The 24,926-nt window shown below is 48.8% G+C and overlaps 1 protein-coding gene across 1 annotated transcript; it reads left to right on the forward strand.

The window, feature by feature from the left end:
• Positions 1,232–24,556, forward strand: GLB1L3 (galactosidase beta 1 like 3). Its single transcript, XM_005667523.3, has 20 exons — positions 1,232–2,798; positions 3,435–3,566; positions 3,662–3,931; positions 9,440–9,508; positions 10,084–10,179; positions 11,239–11,347; positions 12,436–12,528; positions 13,891–13,972; positions 14,778–14,842; positions 16,863–16,947; positions 18,287–18,424; positions 18,981–19,061; positions 19,698–19,804; positions 20,599–20,739; positions 21,051–21,122; positions 21,589–21,667; positions 22,034–22,121; positions 22,373–22,487; positions 23,829–23,945; positions 24,086–24,556. The coding sequence occupies exons 1-20, from the start codon at positions 2,776–2,778 to the stop codon at positions 24,149–24,151; spliced, it is 2,028 nt and encodes a 675-aa protein (XP_005667580.1). The 5' UTR covers positions 1,232–2,775; the 3' UTR covers positions 24,152–24,556.

The following is a 24,926-nucleotide window of genomic DNA, read 5'->3' on the forward strand; positions in this document are numbered from 1 at the left end:
GACCTTAACCTCACAGAATAAGATGCACAGATGGCAAATAAACACATGAAATAATTCTCCACATCATATGTCATCAGGGGAATGCAAATTAAGACAACAGTGAGATCCACTACACACCTATTACAATACCCAAATCCAGAACACTGACAATACCAAATGCTGGTGAGGAGGTGGAGCAGCAGGAACTCTCATCATTGCTGATGGGAATGTGAAATGGTGCAGCTACTGTGGAAGACGGTTTTGAAGATTCTTACAAAATCAAACATATTCTATCCATATGATCCAGCAGTCATGCTCTTTGGTGTTTACCCACAAGAATTAAAAACATATTTCCACACAAGCATTTGACAAAATCTGTCACCATTCATGATAAAAAAAAAATCTCAGCAATTTAGGGCTATAATGGAACTACTTCACCTTGATAAACAACACATACACAAACCCCATGCACATCAGACATCATACTTAGTGGTGAAAGACTGTTTTCTACCTAAGACTGGAAGCAGGTAAAGATATTGGTTCTCACATAGTACTAGGAACTCCAGCTACCACAATAAGATACGAAAAAATTAATAAAAGACATTGAGAAAGAAAATTGTCTATATTAGCAGATACCATGATTCCTCCTTTAGAAAGTCCCATGGAATTATATTTTCAATTTCGAAGACAAACTTCTAATTTATGAAAGTCACAGAACACAAGATCTATATAAGAAGCCCAACTGCATTTCTATATCCTAACCATGAACTTGCTGAAACTGAATTGGAAAATACAGTACCACTTAAAATAGCGCAAAAGAAAATGAAATATTGAGATATTTCAACCTAACAAAATATGCATAGGCTCTACTGCTGAAAAAAAATCGCAAAATTCTGATAAAAAATGAAAGAAGACCTAAAGAGAGAAACATGGCACATTCATGGATTCGAAGACTCAGCAAAGACACCGATTCTTCTGAATGGACCTATAAATCTGATGTAATTCCCATCAAAAATTTAGCATGGCTTTAGTTAGAAACAAAGAAGCTTTTTGGGGGGAGGGCACACCTGCAGCATGTGGAAGTTCCCAGGCTAGGGGTCAAATTGGAGCTACAGTTGCTGGCCTTCATCAGAACCACAGCAACATGGGATCTAAGCCAAATCACAACCTACACTGCAGCTTACGGCAACACTGGATCCTTAACCCACTGAATGAAGCCAGGGATCAAGGATTGAACCCTTGTCCTCATGGATACTAGTTGGGTTCGTTACCACTGAGCCATGAGAGAAACTCTGAAACAGAGACGCTTTTTAAAAAATGTGTAGGAAAGGCACAGGCCCTAGAAGAGTTTTAACAATCTTGATGAAGAATACAGTTTTGTGTCTATAAAACCAAATTTATAAAACAAGGTATATTCAAAATGAAATTATGCTTCTGAGTAAGATGTAGAAAGTCACAGGAGTCCATCGCTTCCAACTTAAAAATGAGAGAAAGATGGATATTCTATAAAATTCTCAGGGAGCTGAGGTCTCAAGGACAAAAATACACCTGTAATGAGTGAGACAAGAAAAAAAAAACTGACAACATTCTCTGAAAACTATAGTCTTGATGTCAAACTTGCTGTAGGCTTTGTTCTTTCAAATAGGAGAGGAACAGCAAAGGCTTCAAAGAGAAAATGTCAGAGGATTTTCTGATCTTTGAAAAGAGATTTTCAGCACAGGGACTTCAAATCCAACATGTCCCAAACCAAGCACAGCTCTCCTTTCTCTGTTAAGCCTCCGTGACTTCCTGGGTTTCTGACCCCAGCAAAGTAATCACTGTTGTCCCCACTCCCATAAGCCTGAAACACAGAGGCCATCCAGACTCCTCTCCCCTTTGCTACCATCATCCAATCAATTACTAAGAGCTTCCAATTCTACTTCACAATTTTCTGAAATCCCTCCCTCTTCTTAGTGGGTACACCCCCACTTCCCAGAGAACAACTCACAGCTCCGCTGGGACAACCTGTTTCTCATCTAGCCCCACCTTGTAGCAAGTGGAGGCCATAAAACTAATAAATGACTGACTTCCTGCCTGAGAGCAAGGCGCTTAGCACCGCTTCCAGCGCGCTCTCCACCTGCCTCCTCAGGAACTGATCTCTGCAGCCCTATCTTCTGCTGCTTTGTCACCAAAAGAATTCCAAACTACAATCTGGCTATTCCCACGGAGAGGAATAGCATTCCCACTTTTCCTTGCTCTGATAATTCTCACTCATTCACCGACGCGGTTTGGGAAAACTAGTAGTGCTCTCGGGTACGCAGTGTCCCTCGCCCACGTATCCACTACACCGGTGGAATCTCTATTTAGCTTTTGCCACCGTATTGTGTGTCTGGAACCAAAGGGTTCCCACCAAAGTTGCTGAACCAGCGGAATGCAAACGTCCCCGCTCTCCCTTCCCGTACATGGTGCGTAGGCTAAGCTGTCCTTCTATCCTACTCCTCCTCGCCTTTCTGTCCCATTTGGCTGGGGACACACAGTTTCGGAAAATCAAGGTCAGGGCAACAACCCAAGACCCTCCTGCCTTACTTCCCCCGGCTTTAAGGCATCTGCGCAGGGAGGGATTCCGACACCTTGGGTCGGATGCAGGGCTTCGCTGGTCCTGCCGCCCAGAACCCGACTCTCTGCCTGGGTTCCTGTTCCCTGCGTCCCTGGGCGGCGCGCCCCTGAGCGGCCGCGCATTCCCCCGTCCCTGAGAAACATCCGCGCAGCGGAGAGGCGGCGGGAGCAGGGCGATCTTCGTTCCTCGAATGCGCAGTGATGGGTTCCCCGCCGCGCTTCAGGTGAAGGTCCCGCGTTTCCCCAGCCCATCGGCCCTTCCAGGCAGATGCAGGCTCCCTCACGCCCCACCCTGGTTCCCCGTTAACTCGGAGGGCACTTTCCTGGGAACCTCCTAGACCCCTTTATTTATTTCACCGAACCCTGTGGACGTCCTGGAGCAAAGGCCTCTCTGGACCGGGACACTCTCCTGGGCCCGCAAATCGGCTCGACTCTCTCCTCTCAACCTCCCTGTCAAGCCTTCTCTCCTCCAGCGCCGGCTCTTCTCGCCTGCTGGGGGTCTGTGCATTGCCTCTGATGGAAGAAAGTCAGGGTGTGTGTGCTGAGACGATGCTCCTGTTGCCTGAAATCAGTCCTCCCCGAACCTGGTGGATGTCTTGCTCCCGCCTCTCCCAGAGCCTTTCCCTTCCTCCGTCTTTATCAGGACCCCTTCCTGGTGCCAGCTCTGTCCTACACCTGGCTGTAGGCTTTTAGGACTGAGGGTCCACCCCAGGCTCTCTGCCCAGACTGCGGTGGGCTGTGGGCAACCCTGGTGGTGCTGGGCCATGGGAGGGCCCAGGTAGAGCCCAGCCTTCCTGTGGGTCAGTTTACCCAGAGCCCTGCCTGTGGTTGTGAGCCGCCTCTGTCCTTTCTCCTTTCAGCCCCTGGGTGTCCTGGAGAAGAATCCTGTGCATCGTTTCCCTGCCGTTTATCTCATCAGGTTTTGCTCCTCGGATGAAAAACAGACAAAATTTTATATTTGAAAAAGTGCAGCCAGAGCCAAAGGGGCACAGGTTGGCCTGAGCGGGAGGGCGGGGCCTCCTCTTCTTTCTTGGAGGAAATAACCTCAGAGCAGGGCCATTGTTAACACGTCTTCTCTTTCTGCCAGGGATTCCGAAGCCTCCTTGTCTCCCGGCTCCCCTCTCTCTGTCTTCGCTGTCCGCAGGTATAACTGGTCTCACCTGACCCCCCTGGAGCTGCAGGATCGCTCTGTGGGGCTTCAGACAGAACAGAGGGCTGGGAGAAATCCATACTTCACGCTGGAGGGTCATGAGTTCCTCATTTTGGGGGGCTCCATCCACTACTTCCGGGTGCCCAGGGAGTCCTGGAGGGACCGGCTGCTCAAGCTGAAGGCCTGTGGCTTCAACACGGTTACCACGTGAGTGCCAGCCCCACAGGGGCTCTGACATCTCAGGGCTCAGAGCCTCCATGCCTTTTCAGCTTGTGTCACTTACATTTCATTCTAAATTCGCTATGGTCCATCCTAGGTTACTGGGAAGAATATGAAAGAGTAAAGGCTCTCCGATCTTCTCGGAACCTCTCCAGTGGGAGGGGCATCGCCCCTTAGGGAACTCAGCTTTATAAAAGATGCTCAAAAGTATGCTTCCAGTTAAATGTGTGGTGGGGTTTTTTTTGTTTGTTTTTTGGGGGGGTTTGTGTGTGTGTGTGTTTTTTTTTTTTTTTGTCTTTTGTCTTTTTAGGGCCGCACCCTCGGCATATAGAGGTTCCCAGGCTAGGGATCTAATTGGAGCTGTTGCCGCCAGCCTATGCCAGAGCCACAGCAACACCAGATCCAAGCTGCATCTGTGACCTACACCACAGCTCACGGCAATGCCAGATCCTTAACCCACTGAGAAAGGCCAGGGATCAAACCCGCAACCTCATGGTTCCTAGTCGGATTCGTTTCCGCTGTGCCATGACGGGAACTCCAAATGTGTGGTGTTTTACAAACAATTTTCATTTATTTATATGGACATGAACACCACTGTAATAATAAATAATAATAGGAATAATAGTAGAATCAGAAGAAAAAACCTGTAAGGAAATACCAGTATCCGTAAAGTGAATTTTAATGGTGAAAGGGAGTGGAAATTGGAGCTTAGTGATTGAGAGCACCCGGTTTAGAGTCAGGTCGGCCTGGTCTTCAGTCCTGTCTCTGCCTCCAGCCATCACATCCCAGGCCCTTCAGGGCAGAATAACAATTGCCTTATAGGAATTCCCTTTGTGGCTCAGCAGTTTACAAACCCAACTAGGATCCATGAGGATGTGGGTTCAATCCCTTGACTTGCTCAGTGGGTTAAGGAACCAGCATTGCTGTGAGCTGTGGTGTAGGTTGCAGATGTGGGTTGGATCCTGTGTTGCTGTGGCTGTGGCATAGCCCAGCAGCTGCAGCTTCAATTCAACCCCTACCCTGGGAAATTCCATATGCCGCAGGTGCAGTCCTAAAAAGCAACACAACAAAACAACTGCCTTATAAGGTCCTGTTGATGATTATGTGAGATAAAATCTCTAATTTAGGTGAAAAATGCCTCTTGCAGTGCTTGGCATATATACATACTCAATTATGGTGAAAAAAAATACAAACCAAGTTTAGTCAATCAGAAGAACTTAAACATGAATTTAATATCATCTAACATGATTAGGTGTCTAGGGACAAAAGGTGACATGTATTTATAGTGAACTAGACATTTTCTGAGCATTTTCATGACATGGCTTAATCCCGACCACTTCCCTGGAGGTGGATGGTGTGAGTCCCACTATGCAGGGAGATGGGAAGCACGGGGGCCCTGTAGGCTCATCCGGGGTCAGCTTGCCCAAGCCTGACCATGCTGTGGGAGTGAGGCTACCCCAAGGTTGCAAGGATCATAGGCTCCTGCCTGCGTATAAAAACCTCGCCCAGAGCAGAAGCCATATTTCAATGGGGAATAGTGGTGTCCCCTTCACAAGGGACATGTTTCCAGGAAAATCTTGAAACTGAAACAACTGGGAGTCAATAATGGTGGGTTGAGGGTGAACCCAGAGAAGACACTGTTGAAGCAGCTGGTAGAGGATGTGTAGGACTCCGTGGAAATGGGCGCCTCCCAAAGTGTGTAAGGATCCTGCCATCACTGGGACCCAGAGTCAAGAATTTGAATGTGTAGGGTGAGGTCCCAGGAGCCTACCAGCCATCTTCCCTCATGGCCACATGGATTTACACGTGGCCAGGCCTATTCAAACCCTGGGAAGCAGTGACCCAACCCTTCCTGCAGCAATCCTGTCTTTGCTGGGTGAGAACACTTTCCCAGTGTCCTACGGTTAGGAACAGTGGGGCTGTGTGGGGGTTGGGCAGGATCTAGGCCCACTGCCTTTCAAATTGGACTCTGCTTGGGCCTCGGGGACCACATCCTCAGTGCCATGTAACTCTTCCTGTGAGATCTTGTTCAGGCTCTTTCGTTATGTTGTGATGCAGAGTATATTTTTGTTTCTTCTTCTTTTTTAAGGTAACAGCAACATAACATTTTTGCCTATGTTATGTTCTTAAATGTCTTTACACTCAACATAAAAACTTCTAATTGTGGGGTTATGGAGAAACTGAATGAGTCATTATGGATTATTTACATCAGTGGTCCCTAGATACTGACTAAATTTCCTTATTTTTCTCTTTCTTGATGAGATGTTTGTCACCTGCAATTAGAAAGGTATGTTGTTTTCATGGTCAAGCTGTGGGGTTTTGTTAGTTAACATCAGGAAGAAGAAAAGGCAGTCCCAGAGAAGCTCAAACTCTCACTACAGAAAGGGAATAGCAGAAACGCTTTAGCAGACTCTATGGGGCTCGTAGTGTAATGCTTTACATCTGTAACTGTATTCATTATATTCATTCCAAAAGATTTGAATTTCCTTGCCTTTCCTTCTCTTTTTGTTGATGTGATACTTATAATGTATTGAATTTTTGAAGAAGTGAGGACTGTGGGATGTCCTCACCAGGGAGCAGCCACAGGCAGGACCAGGGAAGTACAAATGCAGAGCAGAAGCACTTTGCGCCTGCATCTTTCCACCGCCCCCTTGTGGCAAAGCTAAGCATCACATTCACTGAAGGAGCCACACTTCCAGGGTGGGTCCCTTATTGCAGAGCTGATTCTGATTCGGAACAGTGAATTGGAAGCTGAGAGCAGTAAAAAAATAATGGGCTCATCTAATGTGCAAATAATCTAATTATAAATTATTGTTGAGTTTCTTTGAGGGCCTTTCTGCATCTATTGAAGGGATGATGTGCTTTTTCTTCACCCTTTTGTTAAATCAGTAAATTACATTGAAAAATTTTCTTATGTTCAACTCACCCACAGCTCTGGGATAAATTCTGCTTGGTTATGAGACATACCCCTGTGGGGACACACACATATGCACGCGAACATGCACACACACACACACACACACACACACACACATTGCTGGACTAGATTTGCTACTCTTTCTCTTTGGATATGTATATTTATGATAACTAAACTCGATTTAAAATTTTACTTCTGAGTGTCTTGTCCAGTTTTGAAATCAGTCGTATAATAAACCCATCAACTGACTTCTTTTTCTAGTCACTGAAAATATTTTGCCAAAGAATTATCTTTACCCTCAATGTTTCTTAAAATTCACTTGTAAAACTTTGTGACTGCTATTTTCTTTTGTCATTGTGAGGTGAAGATTTGGGGAAAAATATAATTTTCTTGACTAGTTATTGTTTAACTTGTATTTCTGTTTCTTCTAGAGTGTATTCTATTTTTTCTTTTTAGAGCCACATCTGCAGCATATGGAAGTTCCTGGGCTAGGGGATCAGAGCCACAGCTGCTGGCCTATACCATAGCAATAGCAATGCCTGATCTGCAACCTATGCTGCATTTGACAATGCAGGATCCTTAACCCACTGATCAGGCCCAGGGATCGAACCTACAGCCTCATAGGTACTAGTCAGGTTCTTAACTAGCTGAGCCACAACGGGAACTCCGAGAGTATTTTCTATTTTGATTCTATGGATTTTTTTCCCTTTCCTTTTCTTCTTTTAGATTGACTGGAACTTTAAAAATTCTTTCTTTCTTGGAAGTTATACATCATATTGTATATTTGGGATGTTTTTCTTTCTCAATTTCATCTAAACTTTTAGTGTTTTCAAAGAACTAACTTATAGCTTTATTAATCTCCTCTGTATCTTCTTGTTCTCTACTTCACGATTTCTGAGCTATGTATAATTTTCTATTTGATTTTGTGCCTTCTCTCTCCTCCTCCTCTTTCTCTGTCTCTTGAGTTGATGGTTTAGCTCATATTCTTTCCAAGATTTTATGGTTTCTAATATATTTACTTAAGGATGTCCATGTACCCCTAGGTGTTGCTTTGGTTATATATCCCATAAATTTTACTATGTAGTAGAAACATCATTTGGTTTCAAATATTTCAGCTCTTTGGGAATATGCTTTCTGTTTTATTTCTTTCACCTTTTACTATTATTATTATTATTATTATTATTATTATTATTATTATTATTTTGTCTTTTGTTTATTTTAGGGCCGCACCCATGGCATATGGAGGTTCCCAGGCTAGGGGTCGAATTGGAGCTGTCTGCTGCCCACCTACACCACAGCCACAGCAACGCAGGATCCGAGCTAGGTCTGCAACCTACACCACAGCTCATGGCAATGCTGGATCCTTAACCCACTGAGCAAGGCCAGGGATCAAACCTGCAACCTCATGGTTCCTAGTCGGATTCGTTTCCACTGCACCATGATTGCAACTCCACCTTTTACTATTTTTAAAGTGAAAATTTCTAATTTAATTGCACTTGACTTGGGATCACAGATGATGAGATGTTGGTTTTTGGAATTCGCTGAGATTTATTTTGGATTTCACAACTGTTTAATGCATTTTTTAGGAAGGATAGTCCTACATTGTTGGCCACTGAGTTCTCTGTATTCTCATTGGATCCAGCCTTTCAATTGTGTTGTTCAAGTCTATACCCTTACAATCTTTTTCTTTTTGCCTTAAAATCCATGTTGCCTGCTATTTAAGATTGCTAGAATAATTTTTCATCATCTGTATCTTTTTCCATCTTTTCGTTTTTCAAGGTTTTTTCCCCAGCAATTTTATGTCACTTGTAAACATAATTCAGCAATTTTTTTTCATCCTGTTCTCTCCATGTATAGCTATAAACTTTACCAGGCATAGTTAATCTTTAACAAGCCACCTTTTCATCCCTCCTCATAACAAAAATTCTCAAAATATAGTCAGTTTTGCCATAAAGCAACACATGCACTCTTAAAAATCTGCGCTCTGCAAAATCGCATATCAAGAACTATAGGGAGGGCTTATGAAAACACAATACTCAAAACCTTGGTTGGTGACACACAAAAAGATAGTCACCTATTAAAAATAGCACATAATAAAAATTTTACATGTCTCTTTAGCCCTACAGACTCAGCCCTAGCAGGGAGGTCCTGGCAGGGTCCTTCTTGCTAAGATCTGCAAGTGGGACCCTCCATTATTTTACCTCCATTATCTTCATAGAAACTCCTCCTCTATTCTTATTTTGATGAATCTCACCAATAATCGGGTATATATAGATATTTGTGGTTTTTTCCTTTTCTTTAATGGATATTATAAAGAAAAGGATGGTAAGTGGGATAATTTATGCATAAATTCAAGGATCTAGAATCATAGGATTATTGGCAGCTTAGACCACAATTGGGTAGCAGAGAAAGGGACCATTGAAAATGACCACTGTTCATGTAACGAGGTGTAAATGCTACTGAAAGCTTCAATTTATTATAGAATATTCCCAAGGCTTGACACGGGCTTGGGACTGACCCAGGAACTTGGGAGAAAGAAAGGAAAACATGCTTATTGCACCTCCCTTTTCCTACCACAGCTACGTTCCCTGGAACCTCCATGAGCCAGAAAGAGGCAAATTTGACTTCTCTGGGAACCTGGACATGGAGTAGGTGCTGCTGCTTCTGTGATGGCCGGGGGTGGAGGGTGCTCCTGTGGTCAATGAGGAACCACAGGCCCATCTCAGCTCTGCTCTGAAAAGAGAGAGAGACTGGCTATGACCCGGTTACTCCTGGGGGCCTGGGCCTGCTTCCCTGAGCCCAGACCTCTTCATTGCAGCCCAGAGATACCCTGTCTCCAGGGTCTCCTGGTCTGCAGTGTGGTCCAGGTGCATGGTTGGGGCCAGGGTCTGCCCCTCCAGGCTGTAAGGCCACTGGGGCCAGGCTCACTGTCTGGACCCTGGTACCCCTTCTGAGGCCTTTTGTCCAGAGGGGCTATGTGCAGATGTCCTGGGTGGGGACCACTGCTGTGACCTGGAGTGGGCATTCTCGAGAGGAAGAGGACAGATGGCATTCTGCCCTCAGTGTCCCCAGCCCCTGGGTGACAGGAGGGTAGGTGAGGAGATGGGTGGGCTCTGCCTTGCAGTGCTGCTGGGCTGCAACCCCACACCCCACCCTCCACCCCCCACCTCACCTTGGTTCTGAGGTCTGAGAGCTGCTGACACTGCCCCTCGCCCCTACCCAGGGCCTTCATCCTGCTGGCTGCGGAGGTTGGGTTGTGGGTGATCCTGCGTCCAGGCCCCTACATCTGCAGTGAGATCGACCTCGGGGGCCTGCCCAGGTGAGTGGGGCTGGGGTCCTCCGCAGTGAAGCATGACTAACACTTATAACCTAGTCTCGAGAGCTCTGTCTCCTCACAGCATCCTGGGTGATGTGCTGAGGGGCTGAGGAGTGGTGTTGCTCAGTTCTCCTTTCTCAGCTGAGATGCTGGCCCTGGTACATGTGTGGGGAAAGGACGCATCAGCTGCTACTGCTCTTGTTTCTTTCTGGGAGGCAGTTTTGGCCATCTCTGTTTCCTTGGAGGGAGGCTCTGAGAACTTCTAGGCCCATCCTGACCACTCCTGGTTGTTGATGGAAGCTAAGTTCTCCCCAGTGCTGAGACCCTCAGCTCCCATCCTTCCCCATTTTCTTTGACTGGTCCTTCCTCTGTGATGCTGGCCCTTGGTCCAGACAACTAAGGTTCAGGGGGAGGATCCAAGGATGCTGTTCCATTACCTCTAGAGCTAACGGAACCCCCTATTCGTCCATGCTCTGCCCCCAGGTGGACTGTCTACTCCCTGGTCAGGAGAGGCTTTGCTTTCCTCCAGGACGGGTTTGTTCTCCACCCCATCTCAGGGGCGGGAGAAGCCTGACTTGGGGACAGGAAGTGATTTGATTTGATGTGCAGGTTACCTGCAGTCCCCGCCCTGCATCTTGCAGGTGACGGGCCACTTCCTGGCTGTCATTTCCCCTCTGTCTTAAAGTCCTGGGTCTTAGAGGGAAGGCAACTCTGTGCCTAAAGCTGGGCTGTGCTCAAAACATCACAAAAGTTTGCAAGGAGCTGAAAAAGAATGCAGGAGAGTATTCAACATACGGGTACACCCCCTTTCATTAGGAAGTAGGTGTGCGAGCCTTGCGGGTCTGGTGGCACCTCCTAGGTTGCAGTGTTCTGGCAATGGAGGTGGGGTATCTCCTCCCAAAGCTGCGAGTTCCTGAGATTGGGCCAGAAAGTGGTCATCCTGCAGGCCCTCTGTGCCCAGGACCATGGATGTGAGGGTAGATCCCCAGCATCCCGCCCCTCCTGGCCGCCTTCCAGCCTTACCTGCTGAGCCCCTTGCCGCTCTTGTCCCCTCTCCCCCAGTCGGTTACTGCAAGACCCCACATCGCAGCTGCGGACCACCAACCACAGCTTTATAGAGGCCGTTGACGAGTATTTAGATCACCTGATCGCCAGAGTGGTTCCACTCCAGGTGAGACGGACCACCTTTCTTGCTCTCCTGCCATAGGACAATAGCTGTCCTGGCATGTTCCAGAGAATTCCTCAGAAAATGGAAGCTGACGGCCACAGTTGAAATTCCAGACCCTCATCCTAGTGCAGCCTTTTCTAGGAGGAGAGGCTGGGAGGGAAAACAGGCTCACTTTCCTCGTCCCATCTCAGGAGCAGGTGTCCAGAAGGGGTCCCTTCTCTGAAGCTGCCTCCATCCTACAAGGGTGGGAGTGGGGAAGGGAATGCCCCTGCGCCTGCAGCAGGGACTGGCCTCAGGGAGCGGAGTGGACTCAGAGTGGACAGATGTTGACAGATTCCATTCAGTATTGGGCACTGTCAATGGCTTAGGTGGGGACAGGGGTCAGGGGTGGGGAATCTAGCTGGTGGTTTGAGGAGTGAGTACAAATGAGAAGCAGAGCATGAATGTGGAGTGAGTGTGGACAGCTGGGTGGCTCAAGGTGTGGGGCCCTTACAGGAGGAACAAGGGGCCCAAGAGTGGAGGGGGGTTGCCTGGAGCCAGCATTGCCCCCTCTTTTCCCACTCCCCTTTCCCCTCCCCCTCCCTACCTTCTTCTCCTTCTCCCCCCTCCCCCTCCCTCTCTCTCCCCCAGCCCTTCTCTCTCCCTCCCTCTCTCTCTTCCCAGCCCCTCTCCCTCCCCCCTTCCTCCCCTCCCCCTTGGTCCCTCCCTCCCTCTGATCTGGGGGTTCTGGGTAGTTTCCTAGGTGATGGGAGTGGTGGGTTTGGAAGGGAGGGTTGAAAGCACAGGAGGAGAGGGGCCAGCATGTCCCCTAGCAGGTGGTGGGGAGGCAGGGGACTCTGCACAGGGTGGTGGTGTCTCCGTAAGATGGGAGCAGGGAAGAGGCCGTGAGTGTGTGGGTTTGAGATCTCCGAGGGGAGGAGCTGCTTCACATGAGAAATCTAGGGGAAATGAGGGCGCTCATCCACAGGGATGTGGGAGGGGGACAGCAGCTGGAAGGTCTGGGTGACTGTGGCTGCAGGACAGAAAGAGGGCGTTCGCAGTGTGTCAAGGCTTCCGGCCAGCTCACTCTGCCCCTGTGTGCTTGTCCTCAGTACCGCAAGGGGGGCCCGATCATTGCAGTGCAGGTGGAGAACGAATACGGCTCCTTCCATAAGGATGAGGCGTACATGCCCTACCTTCACAAGGTGAGACATAGGGGGCTGTGCTTTCTTCCTCTCTTACATCTCACTCTGCTGGGTGCTGAGGGGGATGGGGCTGTATGGGATCAAGGTCAGTTTCCTTGTGAACCTACCACACGGTCAGGGCCATCCAGAAGACGCCGAGAACTTTATTATGAGGTGAAACATGAGGTGCAAAAGTTGTTCTCTGTGATCCACTTCTTTCATTCAATCTCTTGAAGTAAATAATGACAGTGGCTGCCATCTAGCAGCTCTCTGACCTGGAGTATTAATACTCTTTCTTCTGTTGCCTTTGCTCATCCATGGGGTAGGGTGGGCATCTCAGGCCAGGGGATACTGCGGTCCTGCCTGGTTGTCCTTTCTGGTGGGGGAGGCCCCACCCAGCCCCAGCTTCCCAGGTTCAGGAAGCTGATGAGTTCTGTCTAAACTGGAGCCCCCTTTGCTAAGAGGGACACAGGGGCTCCATGTGCCCTGTCCTCACAGAGACATCTGAATGGGGGCAGCAGAGAGGGGTTGCCAGCTGGACAAGGAAGAGAGGGCAGTGATGGAGCAGGAGAAGGCAGGGATATTCCATGGCCATCCTACAGCTGCAGTTCTGGAGCTGTACATGGTCTGCGAGAGGTTCCCCTCCCTGATTTTGCTCAGGGTCATCACATCAGACCCCTCAAGTCCATGTCATTCAGCTAGCATTATTTTAATTATTCAAGCCTTAAAATGTACCCCTCCACTCCCCCCCAGGCCCAGTCTGGTTCAGTGAACACATAAGACACACAGATGGGGTCCCCTGGCCCCCTGGCTATCTGTCTGCTCCCTCAGTAAATAACGACTTTCAGATTAGATTCCCCACTTCCCTGAAGGCAGGCAGGCTTCTGTGCTATCCTGAGTGTCCAGACGGGACCCAGGTTTGTGACTCTGACCCCGCAGCCTCAGCTCCCCTTCCCAAGTCTCCCTCCCCTCCTGTTTATCTGCTACTCTCTCCCCTCTCCCCAATCTGTTACCTCCCATCTCTCTCTGTATCTCTCTTTCTATCTATCGTCCCCTGTTTATCTAGGTCTCTCTCTTTCCCCTGGATGTAGAAACCCTGCCCATTGACCTCCTGAACTCACCCTTGTGCCTTTCCTTTGGCGCCCACAGCCATGGGGTGTCAGAGGCTGCACGCAGAGGTGTGGTCACCCATGGAAAGGACACCAGGCTGCCCAGAGACTACAGTCCCCTGGTTTGCTGAGCTTCATGCGGGCAGACTCTCGGCTGTCGCCTTCCTGTCTGGTTCCCACACTGCCCTTCCGAGCCCAGATGTATTTATTGCCTTGTTTCCTTCTTCCCGTGAGAGAAGGGGGGGGTGGTCATTTTGTCCAGTTCTCCCAACAGGCCCTGCTGAAAAGAGGGATTGTTGAGCTGCTCTTGACCTCAGATAATACGAACGAAGTGCTGAAAGGCCACATCAAAGGAGGTACGAATTTAGACTAAGGAGGGACTGAGGCTCTGAGCCAGGCCTCTGAATCTTGAAGGAGCCTCGGAGAGAGCTGAGCGCATCCTTGTTGCCTCTTTCCTTTGTGCATTGATATGGACCCAGAGGCTTGATGTCAGATGGAGGAGTTCTCAAGGTCAAAGGGCAAGGCCTCCCATTGGTTCGCTCCCTGGTTGTGCCGCCTTCAAATAGAGCCTCTGTCCTTGGGGCACGATTCCATCTTTCCTGGTTTTACTGTGGCTAAGAGTCTGGGCTGGTGCCAGGGGAGGCTTAGAGTCAAGCTGTCTCCACCCACATGGGGAGCCTGCGGAGGCACAGAGGTGCTGAGTCGGGAGGCCGGCCCAGTGAGAGCCCAGCCCTGGACCCCAGGCCAGAGGCTCACTGTGTATATTGCACGGGTCCCAGGAATAGGGGGACAGGATAGTTCAGGACAGAATCGTGAGGGAAGTGACCAGGTAGCTTCAGCCGCGTGGGTCCAGGGGCGTCGGTCAGGTCCCTCCTCTCCGTGGTGGCACATCCCCATGTTCCTGTGGGCGGTGGAGCGTGTGCTGCCCTGGGCCCAGGAGACTCAGGTCTAATGGAGGCCTGTGAACTTGGCTGCTCCCACTTCTCTGCACAGAACGGGGTTCCTGAACAGCCCTCCTTCCCTCACATCATCCTTGAAGTGTCCAGGGACATGAGTGGTGTGTGGCAGCCCTCGTGTTCTGCTCAGAGGGGGGCAATGTCCTGTTATTCCTCCCTGGTGACAGGGGCGTGGGCCCTCAGCAGCGCCCCCATCTCTCTGCAGTGCTGGCCACCGTCAACATGAAGTCCTTTAAGGAGGGCGAGTTCAAGGATCTCTATCAGGTGCAGGTAAGGAGGTCTTTGCCGCCCATCTGCGCCGAGACCGCCCAGCCTGGGCAGTTTGGGGGCTGATGGGGAGCGAGTGCCTCTTGGGGATGCCCAGGGAAGGGGGCAGGGAGGGAGGTGGATGGGGGCTGGGTTACTGATGGAGGACTCAGCCAGGCTCTGCCAATGGCCAGAAGGCAGGACCATTGAACATAAAGTTTTTCCCAAATGTGCATTGAGTCCTCCCTCCAAGGGTGACCCCCATGAGAGTGAGCTGATTTATAACACTCTGTTAATTTCTGCCATAGAGCTAAGTGATTCAGTTATATATACACATATATATTCAGTTGTACATATATATGTACATTCAGTTATGCACACATGCGTACACACACACACACACACACACGATGGTTTAATCACAGGATATTGAATGCGGTGCCCTGTGTTATGCAATAGGACCTTATTTATCCATCCTATATAGAATGGTTTGCCTCTGCTAATCCCAAACTGTCCCCTGCATCCCTCTTCCACACCCCCTTCCCCATGTTGAGAGGCCTTCTTTATGCCATGTATTAGTTAGAAGCCCGTTGTTTCATTTCTCATTTTGGGAGGTTTTGTAGATGTTCTATTATCGGTTCTTGGTTTAGTACTGTGAAAATCCCAGAGCACATGAGTGATCTCTGTTCCTTTACATTTGTTGAGGCTTGTTTTATGGCTCAGCATACAGCCATTCTTGGTAAATGTTCCTGGGCACTGTAGAAGGGTGTGTATTTTGCATTTGTTTGTATGTTTCCATTAGGTCAGGTTGATTGATGTGGGTGTTCACGTAATCGCTATCCTTCCTAATTATCTACCTACTTGTTCTCTCAGTTATTAAGAGAATTGGCATCTCTAAATGAAACTGTGGGCTTATTTTTTTGGGCTGTGTGCTGGTTTCAGCCCATCCATAATCAGGGCTGTGGCTGGACAGGCCCCTCTGGTACTTACCATGACTATGAGATGCCCTCAGCAGGAACCGTCAGGTTATCATTTCCTTCATTGTACTTTTTGGTTTATTTTCCTGTTTTTTTTCTAATTCCTTGAGATGAATAATTTGCCCCCACCCCCGATTTTATATTTCTTTTCTTTTCTTTTTTTTTTTTCCTGCTTTTCCACCAGAGGCACGTGGAAGTTCCCAGGCTAGGGGTCAAATCAGAGCCACAGCTTCCAGCCTATGCCACAGCCACAGCAACACAGGATCCGAGCCATGTCCAAGACCCACACCACAGCTCACAGCAACACCAGATCCTTAATGTGCTGAGCGAGGCCAGGGATCAAACCTGTATCCTCATAGCTCCCAGGTGGGTTCGTCAACCACTGAGCCACATAGGGAACTCTTTTTTTTTTTTTTTTTGTCTTTTTTGTTGTTGTTGTTGTTATTGTTGCTATTTCTTGGGCCGCTCCCGCGGCATATGGAGGTTCCCAGGCTAGGAACTGGCCTACGCCAGAGCCACAGCAATGTGGGATCCGAGCCGCGTCTGCAACCTACACCACAGCTCACGGCAACGCCGGATCGTTAACCCACTGAGCAAGGGCAGGGATCGAACCCACAACCTCATGGTTCCTAGTCGGATTCGTTAACCACTGCGCCACGACGGGAACTCCGGGAACTCTTTATGTTTCTTTTTGTTCATATGTTTCAATATACATATGATGCATTTTTTTTTTTTTTATGGTTGCACCTGTGGCATATGGACGTTCCTGGGCCAGGGACTGAACCCACACTTCTGCAGCTATCTGAGCCACTGTAGCTGGATTCCTAACCCACTGTGTCATGGCAGGAACTCCCATATGGTATATTTTTGAGCATGTAGGAGGAGAGAAGGAGCCAGCACTGTGGGTGGTGGCAAAGGTATAGTGGGTGAGGGAGCACGGGGAGCAAGCGCTGAGTTGGGAAAGATAGAAAGCGTGAGTTCCTCAAATTCTCACCTATGGTATTTAGCTTTTCTGATTTTCCTTTTCCCTTTTGTCAGACTGAGCATTTGATTTGGTTTGTTTCTAGAGCAATAAGCCCATTTTGATCATGGAATTCTGGGTCGGCTGGTTCGACACGTGGGGGAATAAACATGCTGTGAGAGATGCAATCGGTGAGTGCTTTGTGGTGTTGGCCCTGGGAGAGCGGCCCTGAATTGTGGGTCATTTATACATTTCTCTGCTCTTCAGTCAGCTGTCCTACTAAGGACAGGGTCTTGACCAGGCCTGAGGGCCACAATTGGGTACAGGTTATCTGGTTTCCACACCTAGGAAGCCCATGGACTGACATGTAGTTACATAAACAGGCTAGAGTTTCCCATCTGCCAAGTGCTTTGAAGCAAACAAGCAGGGCAGCAATAGAAGAGACAGGGACAGCCCTTCACCACAGAGTCTCCGTGCTCCACCCCCTCATGGGGCTGTTTTCAGGATCAGGTGTGGCAATCTGTATAAGCCACCCAGGACAGTGCTTGGCAGATGTTGTTAGTGAAAGTTTTCTCTAAAGAAGATATTTTACTACAGCTTTTATGAAAACAAGCTCACTTGTACCTGAAATGAAGTAAACCATTGGAAAGTAGTGGGGAACTGAGGAAAAACCAGCCTTGAGCAGGAAAATAGAAAAAACAAAACAAAATCAACCCTGACCACCACCAGTGAACAACAGTTATCTGAGCACGTGTGTGCCAGGCATCATGCTGTGTTTCCTACCCATACGCACCCAATAATTAATCTCCATCATCCTTGATGTAGTAGGAACTAGGACCTTCGTTTAACAGATAAAGGAGCAGAGGCTCTGAGAGAGAAAACAGGCTGAGCAAGATCGGATGGATAGTCAGGAGCAGAGCCAGCCCTGAATCCCATCCCCATAACTTCTAGTGCAAAGATGACCTTGGGACAAAAATGAGAGCTGCAGTGGTTCTAAATCAGAACCACTGATCACAGAGATATTATCCCAGAAGGTAGTAATGGGGGTATGCTAATAATCTGTACAATTTCAAAACATTAATGTATATTAGGTGTTTAAGTGATATAGAGGGTCTCAGGCTGTTATTTAATAGATGTAGTTTGGAATCAAATTATATCCAGACTCTGCGAAAAATAGTTTTTAAAAAGGCTCTTAGAAGTTCCTTGGTGGGGCAGTGGGTTAATGATCTGGCATTGTCACTGCTGTGGCTCAGGTCACTGCTGTCGTATGGGTTCGAACCCTGGCCTGGGAACTTATGCATGCCACAGGCATGGCCAAAAGAAAAAAAAAAAAAAGACTCTTGATATTGACAAGACGGGTTTCCTAGAGTAGTTCTGACCAATTTCACCTCTGTCTGATTAGAATCTTCATGGAGGCTAAAGGATGAAACAGTTGAATTGGTGGTGGGGCAGGGCTGGGAAGATTTCCGAGAGACTTCTGCCTTCTCTTACTTTTTAACGTTCTCAACTTCTCATCTCCCTCCTCTGCAGATGTTGAAAATACCATATTTGATTTTATCAGATTGGAGATCTCCTTCAACGTGTATATGTTCCATGGAGGAACCAACTTTGGTTTTATGAATGGGGCCACATACTTTGAGCAGCACAGAGGTGTTGTCACGAGCTATGGCAAGTGTTCACTGGTAGGGTCCCCACCCATTGCAGGGGCCCTGGGGATTTCCTGAGAGGCCCACAAGCACATCCTTGTCACACGGAGTTCTTGGCCCACAATCTACACTGAGCATTGAGGATTTTCTTATCTATTTATTTTCCTTTCTTCTGAGATGCTCACAAGGCCCCCAGCAGGGTCTCCTTGCAGTGGACTGAGTGCCCAGACCTGTAGCTCAGCTCCACTCATCCCGTATGCTGAGCCCTTGACCTGACCCTTCCTAGGTAGCATCCAGGCTAATTGTTCCGTGGGCTCCAGAGGCACTGCTGGGCAGTTGGGTTGGAGGGGAGAGAGTGTCCATGACAAAGTGCAGCAGAAAGATGAGGCCAGTGTCTTGGCAGCTCAGACCCTCAGGACAGGTTGTGGGGAGTGCTCCCAGGTTGACCTCACCTGCACTCCAGCCATGGACAGATGGCTCCCATCCCCCTCTGGGGGCCCTGATCCAGCTCTGGCCAGAAGAATGGAGCACTCATGGTGGGGGTGCCCTGCCTGGTGATGGCACCTGGTGTCTTGCAGACTATGATGCGGTGCTGACGGAGGCCGGGGACTACACCCCTAAGTTCTTCAAGCTCCGGGAACTCTTTAAATCCATCTTCGGTACTCAGCTGTCCTTTTACTTGCGGGGTGGCCGCCCTCGGGGAATGGGAGAGGAGGAAAGGGAAGGTTTCCCTGTGGGCAGGTGCTGAAAGGCACTCCTGAGAGCAGAGATAACCTTCAGTTCACATCCTGAAGGTTACCTCTTAAAAGCTGTGACTTTTTAAGCCCTTTAAACCCAAGCGTCTTTACTGCACATGAAAACACTGGTCTTGTCTCCTATAATGAGTGTGACATTTAATTTTCTATTTATAAAACCCCTTAGTGTGATGTGTGACCTAATACCCTCCTATACAATAGCAAGTGTCATCCTATTTAATTGCATTTACTTGAATAAAGTTAACAAACCTCCTACTATGTAGGAAGGGTGTAAGGTAGATGTCCTGCCCCTGAGAGCCCTTAGCCTGCTGACCAGGGTGCCTCCTGGGGTCTATATCTGTCAGTGCTCTGTGCCCACAGAGTGGCTCCAGCCTCACCAGGCTGGTCTTTCTTCGCTGTCCAAGAAGCACTGGCCTGGGACCCAGTTCTCAGCTTGGACCTGGGACACAAGAGTCCCGGAGAGGGTGGGGAGGCTTGGAGAGGGAGGGAGACGTCCCAGGCACCGCTTGCCCATTTCTTTTTTTTTTTTTTTTTTGGCAGTAACTCCTCTGCCCGCCTTACCTGAGCCCACTCCTAAGGCTGTGTATCCCTTGGTGAGGCCGTCCCTCTACCTGCCACTGTGGGATGCCCTGCAGTACTTAAATAGTGTGAGTACCGCCTGTTTTGGGAGAGCAGGGTGGCTGTTGAGGCCACAGAGCAGAGACCCCTTCATGGTATTTTTACTGGAAAGGGTGAGAGTGGTCTTTGCATTTTTACAAATTTAGAACGATGGGGCAAGAGCCAGGAGGTCCTTCTGGGTGGGCTGTGAACAGTCTTGAACTTGAAAACGAGTGTGTGTGTGTCTGGGGCAGGGGGGAGAAACAGGACTCTGGAGGGTCTGAGCTCCCAGCTGCACTGAACCCATCTGGCCAAGGCTCTTGAGCGAGGCTGCACGGTTCCATGAGAAGAACCCATGAAACCGAGCTTTTGCCTTTTCTTTGCCATCAATTGGGCCCCATCACTGAGCCGCTATGGGTCCCCATTCTCCCCTTAGGACTAGACTCCCTGTCCCTGCACAGAAAAGGCCAACATCATTTGGAAGGTGTTAAGTCTTGGGTTCACATTTCCCCTCCCTCAACATTGACTCTGGTAAGAGGTCCCTTGACCATGGTGGATACGAAGTGTTTGCTCAGTGCATCCTCTTTACTTGCTTGCAGTCTCGCTGGGATGTGACTGCCTTCTCGATTCTCAGGATTAGAGAACTTTCCCCCTCACCCTCCATCCCCTGAGTCTCAAGGTCAGCGGAGACTTAGGCACAGGCATCACTCCACAGCATATGTTTAGGTTTCTCATCTGAAGGACTCTTGGGGACCATTAAGAGGCACAAGAGAAAAGAGCAGGGTCTTAGGAGGAAGGGCCCATTCCCACCACCGGCTCCTGCTCCTGCCCTGTCTCCTCCCAGCCTGTCCTCTCTAATGTCCCACTCAACATGGAGAACCTTCCCATCAACAATGGGAATGGCCAGTCCTATGGCCTCGTGCTTTACCAGACGACTATCTGCTCCGGGGGCCAGCTCCACGCCAACGCTCAGGACATGGCACAGGTAAGGTTGGGGGTTTCTGGAGGCGGGCTGGACACCAGCCCGCTCTGCTACTGGAAAGGGCAGTCAGTCGCTGGTCAGCTCTACTATTTGACAGCCTTCTAAAGACCCTTACTGTGTAAGAGGTGTTGGGATATGAAGTCGAATGAAAGAAACCTGCTTCATTTATCATAACTTAAGTCTGTCTGGGGCAGGCTGATTCTGTGAGCACCAAAGTCCATGGCCTCCTTCATAAGGGCTTCCTCCCCAGCCTAGGGCCTCCCTGCCCCCATCCTCCAGGTGGGCCTATCCATCTGCCGGCTCTTCTTTGGCAGGTGTTTTTGAATGAGACAAATTTAGGAACTCTGGCTAATGGTCGTCAGGACGTGTACATTCCGAGGATCACGGTATGTAATTTGGGGTCTGGGTGCTCCCCTAGATCTCAGCCCAAGTGCAAACATGGCCTGTTCCTGGAATAGGCTTGTCTTGCCTCCACCATTGCCTGTGGTGCTGCCCTCACGCAGGGTCCCGGCAGGAAGAGTTGGGGCTGTGAGCATAACAACCTCTCTCTGACCCTGGGTGCCTCCAGGGTCACGGCTTCTGAGCTTCAGTGTGAATGGAGATTTCCTGCCAAGCCCCTGCTGGGCTTCTGATCATAGGCACAGCTGAGCCCCTCAGCCTTTCCTAAGGCAGACCAGGCTGGACAGGCAGGACACAGAGTCTGGGGCAGGAACACACGGGGTCCCATTGGGGGTGAGAGGACTTGGGCTCTGGGGCTCCTCTTCCCCATTCTCTCGTCCTCCATCTGGGACTCCCAGAAGAGGGTGGGTCCCATGGCCTTAAGTTCCCCTTGAACTGGTCTGTTCCAAGCAGGAATGTCAGCTTCTAAGGATTCTGGTGGAGAATCAAGGACGAGTCAATTTTTCATGGAAAATTCAAAATCAGCAGAAAGGTGGGCTCTGGGCCTGGTCCAGTTGGACCTTGGACCCTAAGACCGGGGACGTGGTTGGAGTTGGGAGGAAAGACTGTGGTCCCCCACTTACCCCTATTCTCAGGCAGTGGCAGAACCTAGGGCTAATGATGCAAATGCCCCCTCCCCTGTCCTGCCGCCAACCCAACCCCCGACTCTCCTAGGGGAAGGGGAGTCCCCAGGTTGGGCCCTGGTTTTCTAGAGCATGACCCAGTCCTGTTGGGGAATCCCAGGGGAAGCTCTGATCCTGGGTGGGGAGTATTCTTGGTGATGTGGAAACCCTCAGTTGGACCCTGGACCCTGAATGTCCAGCCCAGTCTATCTGCTCTGCCCTCCCTCCCACCTCAGGGTTAATCGGACCTGTTACTATAAACGACATTCCCCTGGAGAGTTTCACCATCTATTCGCTGGAACTGAAAATGAGCTTCTTCAAGAGGTATGTTCCTCCTTCTGCCCAGGACACTTTGGAGATCAGGGAGCTCGAGGTCTCCATCTCTTCATTTTGCAGATGAGGAGTCAGGTCCAGAGCCTGGAAGCGATGGGCTGAGGGTTCTAGAGCCCTCTGACTCCAGTGCGATGTTCCTGGCCCAACACAGTCCTAGTCCCTTTGGAGGAAACCTGGGGTCTGTATGGGGCCAGAGTTGGGAGGGGGCTTTCCTATCCCTCAAGGTGTGGTCCTTCCTCCAGGCTCCGCTCTGCCTCCTGGAAGCCTGTCCCAGATGGCCACCTGGGTCACCCTGCCTTCTACCTGGGTACCTTGAAGGCTGGCTCCTCTCCCATGGACACCTTCCTGACACTACCGGTGAGTGAGCCACCCTCTCTTGCTGTTCTCTTTGGAAGAGTCCTGGTGGAGACAGTTCACTTTCTGCTTTCCTTTCTCTTCCTCACTTTTAACCAAGGTCTCCAACATTTCTCAGTCCTCGTAATTTATCATTGTTTAAAAAATAATACAGGGAGTTCCTATCATGGTGCAGCAAAAGTGAATCTGACTAGTAACCATGAGGTTGTGGGTTTGATCCCCGGCCTTGTACAGTGGGTTGAGGACCCAGCAATGCCATGAGCTGTGGTTTGGGTCACAGATGTGGCTTGGACTCCACGTTGCTATGGCTGTGGTATAGGCTGGCAGCTGTAGCTCCGACTGGACCCCTAGCCTGGGAACCTCCATCTGGGTGCGGCCCTAAAAAGCAAAAAACAAAACAAAACAAAACAAAATAAAAAAACAAAAACAAAAAACCCCCCAGCAAAACACAATGGAAAAATTCAAATACTAAGGTGTAGAGGGCAAAGGGTGGTGGTTCTCCTTCCACCCCCACTCTTCTCTGATTCTCAGGATTGAGCATGGCCAAGTGTGTGGGGTTTCATATGTAACTTTGCCTGAATACATACATAATCACTTTTTACACTAATGGGCCCATTCCATAAGCTGTGTTCTCCAACTTGCTTTTTTTTTGGGGGGGGGAGGTATTAATTTTTGTCTAGTATATATTTTATGTGTAAACACACATAGATAACATAAAGGTACCAAGTATGAATATACAGATCAATAAGTTATCACAAATTGAAGCCATGTAATTACTACTGAGATAAAAAAAGAAATATTGTCAGCATTCCTCCCAATCTGTGCCTCCCCTTCTCCCTAATAGGACCCAACTCAGAATGTAGATTATTTTGTAAGGTTCTCTGATGTCCAATTTTTCTAAATGAAATCTAACCTTGTGACGCTGTGACAGCTTTGCTCAGCTTCTCAACCTCCTTTTCCTGAATAAGCAGGTGCCTCTAGTGGGAAAACTCTCTCACAATGTCTTCTCTGAGGTCTTGGTCTTGAGATTCTTCATTGTACTGCGAGCAGATTTACAACAAATTGTGTAGCTTTTTACGGTTGCTGTCAGTGGCAGTGCTCACCTCTATTACCTAATAGTTATTGCTGAAGCAGAAGACCTGCTTTGTGAAAAATACAGTTCCCTCTATCATAGGTCAGGAGCAGCAGTGCATTAGCATTGAAGGTTGGGTCATGCTTTTCTCTGCCATCCATCGACCAGGTAGCAGGTGGAACTTGTAGGATGCCGCCCCTTCTGTGGAGCATCCCTGTCCTGCCTTAGGTTTTATTTGTCTGTTCCTGGTCTGAAGCTTCCTTCACTTCCAGGACTGGAATTATGGATTTGTGTTCATCAATGGACGTAACCTTGGGCGATATTGGAATATTGGGCCTCAGAAAACACTCTACCTTCCTGGTTCCTGGCTTCAACCAGAGGACAACGAGGTGGGTTGCTCCCAGCCACCCGTATATCTCATAAACTTTCAGATCTACCTCCATCTCCAGAACACACGTCAAAGTGTCTTTCCCATTCTGGATTGAGTAGGCTCACCCTTTCTTACTGTCAACCTTTCTGTTCTTCCCAGATCATCCTGTTTGAGAAGATAATGAGTGGTTCATACATCCATACCACAGACAAACCCATATTGTAGGGCTGTGTTCTAACATCCTGCTTGGATTGCTGGATTTCATCCACGGGCAGTTTTTCAGGAGGAAGATTTACATCAAGAATATCAAACACAGTGTTGCCTACAATAAACCCCAAAAAGGCTAAAAAATCAATAGGGAAATTGTTATGTATATTATAGTATCCATATGATACCAATGTTAGGCTTTAAAAAAGCTCCAAAATCTTCAGTGACTGATTTGCTAGTAAGAGGCTTAACTTTTAGCCGGTCTTATTCTCTGTTCAAATGTGCTTTTAGGCAGATTTAAATAAAACAAATGCATTTTATTTCTGCTTCTCCATACTCATTAGGGAGGAAGGGAAGAGTCTTTGACCAAAGCTAAGAAGAGAGAGTATTGTATATGCCGTCTGCAGACTCCTGCTGTGTGTGTGTGTGTGTGTGTGTGTGTGTGTGTGTGTGTGTGTGTGTGTGTGTGTGTTTGTAGGGGGGTGTTGCAGGCGAAAAGAGTGATGTCATCATGCATTTCCCTGCAGTCTGTGTGTTTCCAAGGTGACCTGGTGGGCCCCATACAATTGAAGAAGGGGAGTTCCCGTCGTGGAGCAGTGGTTAATGAACCCGACTAGGAGCCATGAGGTTGCGGGTTCAATCCCTGGCCTTACTCAGTGGTTTGGGGATCTGGAGTTGCCGTTAGCTGTGGTGTAGGTTGCAGATGTGGCTCAGATCCTGCATTGCTGTGGCTCTGGCATAGGCCAGCGGCTACAGCTCTGATTAGACCCCTAGCCTGGGAACCTCCATATGC

This window comes from Sus scrofa, chromosome 9 (assembly GCF_000003025.6).
Source record: "Sus scrofa isolate TJ Tabasco breed Duroc chromosome 9, Sscrofa11.1, whole genome shotgun sequence".
Lineage (NCBI taxonomy): Eukaryota > Metazoa > Chordata > Mammalia > Artiodactyla > Suidae > Sus > Sus scrofa.

Bases quoted from the DNA above. Each gene is read 5' to 3' on its own strand.
- GLB1L3 (XM_005667523.3), top strand. From the start codon at position 2,776: ATGGGTTCCCCGCCGCGCTTCAG. The intron at 10,180-11,238 runs GTGAGTGGGGCT...CCTCTCCCCCAG, and splicing joins GACCTCGGGGGCCTGCCCAG to TCGGTTACTGCAAGACCCCA. The intron at 19,805-20,598 runs GTGAGTACCGCC...GTCTCCTCCCAG, and splicing joins CCCTGCAGTACTTAAATAGT to CCTGTCCTCTCTAATGTCCC.